Source organism: the organism of the source record quoted next, unplaced genomic scaffold (genome assembly GCF_019419815.1).
Source record: "Pyrus x bretschneideri cultivar Hongxiangsu unplaced genomic scaffold, Pyrus_bretschneideri_v1 Contig12, whole genome shotgun sequence".
Taxonomy (NCBI): Eukaryota; Viridiplantae; Streptophyta; class Magnoliopsida; order Rosales; family Rosaceae; genus Pyrus; species Pyrus x bretschneideri.
Window position 1 is genome coordinate 1,923,071 of NW_025999413.1, and position 3,384 is coordinate 1,926,454.

General features: G+C 36.8%; 1 protein-coding gene across 1 annotated transcript; it reads left to right on the plus strand.

The window, feature by feature from the left end:
- Positions 1-1,053: 1,053 nt before the first annotated feature.
- On the plus strand, positions 1,054-3,384 carry LOC103936453 (WAT1-related protein At5g40210-like). Its single transcript, XM_009346287.3, has 7 exons — positions 1,054-1,353; positions 1,468-1,530; positions 1,775-1,888; positions 1,973-2,216; positions 2,598-2,759; positions 2,828-2,979; positions 3,059-3,384. The coding sequence occupies exons 1-7, from the start codon at positions 1,166-1,168 to the stop codon at positions 3,213-3,215; spliced, it is 1,080 nt and encodes a 359-aa protein (XP_009344562.2). The 5' UTR covers positions 1,054-1,165; the 3' UTR covers positions 3,216-3,384.

Below are 3,384 nucleotides of genomic sequence, written 5' to 3' on the forward strand. Positions count from 1 at the left end.
TAAAATTTCTCCCCTAATAATGAGGGCAAGTACATATACTGTCCTGCCACCTTAAGGTCTTAACAGGTGGGTGATGCAGGCCATTCACAATTAATGCAAAGGCTGCATCAGCAGCTCAACATTAATAGTTTGGCTTCTTGCTAGTTGGTTTCTGTGCTACTGTAGCTTCTTGCAGCAAATTACTATCATGAAGATTTAGATCATTAAAATTTAATCTAACGATTATAAACAATGATCCAATTTAAAAATTAAATTAATTTTAATCGTTTGATTAAATTTCAATAATCTGAATCCTCGAACTTAATGATTTAGAAGAAAGAAATTCAGAAATAATCTCTTCTCGCAAATTAATAAGCCGATGGATAAATAGTCAACATTACTTTATTTTTAGAAAATTAAATATCGTTGGTCATTTTCCAAGTTGTAAATTAAAAAAATTAAGGCTTGAAGCATGCCGTTTTGAGTAGAGGCAATGAGGGCAACTTGAGGTATGAAATGTCCATGTTAATGCACGTCATTAGCAGTACTTTTCAAATTAACTTATTCTGTCATATCTTCGTTTTACGAAATTGGTTAGAACAGTGGGTTTTTTCACTGCACTTAAGTATGAGTTATTTTTTTATAATTTAGATTAATTTAGTATAAATTGATTATCGTTTGTATAAAAGAAAGACACATGTTTATTAAATATTTTTCTGCCTGAACCTCTTATTCTTGGATTCTTCATGCTGCGCATGCTTGCGTTTGATACTTGTAATGACTTTTGTTGTATGTAAAACAATGAACTTGTTTTGACCTAAAAAAAAAAAAAACATGACCTTGTACTGTATTTAATAACTTCGTTATACAGATGCTGACTGGTTGGTATAATACACAGAGGATTTTTTACCTTTCTAATCACTTTATCATTCTATATTTTTCTATTTGAACAATTACGGTTAAATCACGTCAATATCTTATATTAATTTTTTTATAAAAATAATATATGAGAAAAGGAGACGAAAGGAGATGAGAATAAGAGAGTGGAGAATTCTTCTCAGTAATATATATATTGCTCTTAAGGTGAGAGGAAAGAGAGCACCACAAATTCTGCTCTCCTTGCAACTTTTTCTTCACAAGAACAAGGAGCATTCTGATTTCTGCAACCGCGAAAAGAGAGTAAGAGATGGTGTGGCAACAGCGCATATGGGGGGCCGTGCCCTTCACTGCCATGGCAATCGTTGAGTGTGCAGAAGTTGGCGTATCAACAATAAGCAAAGTTGCCATGGCGGAAGGGATGAGCCACTTTGTCTTCATTGTCTACTACAATGCTCTTGGTACCCTCTTGCTTCTCCCATTCTTCATCTACCGAAGGTGTGATTATCTTTTTCTTAGTAAGTTTATTTGTATTTTGTTGTTGGGGAAGCGTTGACTTCAATGTGGCAGTGCCCGCTACTATTTAAAGGTACAATTTCATTTTTTCTGCAGAAACAAGCGACCACCCTTGACTTTCAGGCTCATTTGCCAATTCTTTCTCCTCGGCCTAATAGGGTAATTCTAGTTGCTTTCACTTGATCAAATTCGTATTGAAGTAATTGATATAGACATATAAATGATGAAGGATGCGATCATACCACCTCAAATGCATCGGATCCGAACTCCAAAATTAAGTGAGTTTGGACGAGAATAATACTAGGATGGTCTAGGATGGAACTCCTGAGAAGTCCATCCTACCACCGCTTTCTTTTCAAAGGGAAAAACAGACATATAAATGATGAAGAAAACTGTACTGCAGGAGCTCAGGGAAAATTCTGTTTTTCGCCGGTGTCAAAAACAGTTCGGCTATTCTTGCGGCAGCAATGGCGAATCTCACCCCAATTTTCACTTTCTTGCTTGCCATAATTTTCAGGTGGGAATATCTTTTAAGTTCATAAATTGTATGTACTTCTGTGACGGTCTATATGTATTTGGCTAATAAGGACTTCAACTTTAGGATGGAAAAGCTAGACTTGAGAAAAGCAACCGGTTATGCCAAATCCTTGGGCGCCATTATAGCAGTGGGAGGGGCATTGATAGTGACCCTCTACGACGGCCCTGCTCTTTTGAATTCTTCCTTGTCTTCCTTCTTGAATCACTCGACTCATAGATCTTTCGTCTCACAGTCATCAACCTGGATATTTGGAGGTATGCTACTTGCAATCCAATGCCTCGTAGCTTCGACATGGAACATCGCTCAGGTAAAATTTAATCCCACAACTCACCTCATACTTTGGTGCATTAGAAATTGGGAATATTTTGGTTTACCCTGTCTTATGTGTTACTCAAGCAAAACTTTGCTCGAGATGGGATTTTCTTGTGACATGTAAATGGTTTTTGTGATGTAGTTTGGAGGTTTTCTTTAGCACTTATTTCTTAAGAGGAAATTTCAAATTGGTAAATTTGTTTTGAAATCGATTGATGATCCCTTTTTTACCCCGATCATCCCTCGTTTGATGCACGCCTTAATACTTATTTACAGCACGCAACACATGCATTCTCACGCTATAAAAAGTCACTTTTGGTATCAAGCGTGGCATGAAGTTGTACTTCTTTTTGGTTAAATGAACTTGTACTTTCAGGCAGCCACTGTGAAGGATTACCCGGAAGAAATGACCATAGTCTTCTTCTACACCATGTTTCTGACAATTCAATGCACAGTTATCTCTCTAATTGTGGAAAGGAATAATCTGAGTGCTTGGAAAATGGAGCTTCCCATTGAGATAATCGGCATTTTGTATGCGGTGAGAAGAACAAAAAATCTTGTTATAGTGTTTATTAAGGAATTTTAATATGATCTCATCGTTTATAGGCAATCTGTGTGAGTGTGTTTCGCATCAGTGTTCATGTCTGGTGCTTGCACAAGAAGGGGCCTGTTTATGTAGCCATGTTTAAGCCCTTAGGAATCGCCATTGCAGCAGTCGTGGTGGTTGTTTTCCTTGGCAACACCTTTTATCTTGGCAGGTATGCTCAGGCACATAAACAAACTTTTGCATTTAAATGCTTTTCATCATGTTTATCAATGGATTTATTTCTTGTGCAGTTTGATTGGATCTATTGTGATCTCGCTGGGATTTTATACCGTGACATATGCACAACTAAAGGAGAAAGTGATGGAGGTTGATAATGCAGTTCAACGATCAGAACCGTCGACCCAAACGACTCCGCTGTTGCGAAGCAGTATCAGTAATGAAGTATGAAATAGCAATACCCGGAAATTGGAGTTTCAGAAAAGAAACTTAGAAGAATGTGTAATAGGTAATGCCAAGATTTTATTGGCATAAAATGTGAGGCATGCCAAATTCGGATTTGTATTGCAACATTTATTCGAAATTTAGTTTAAATTATGTAAACAAAAAACTCTTCCCA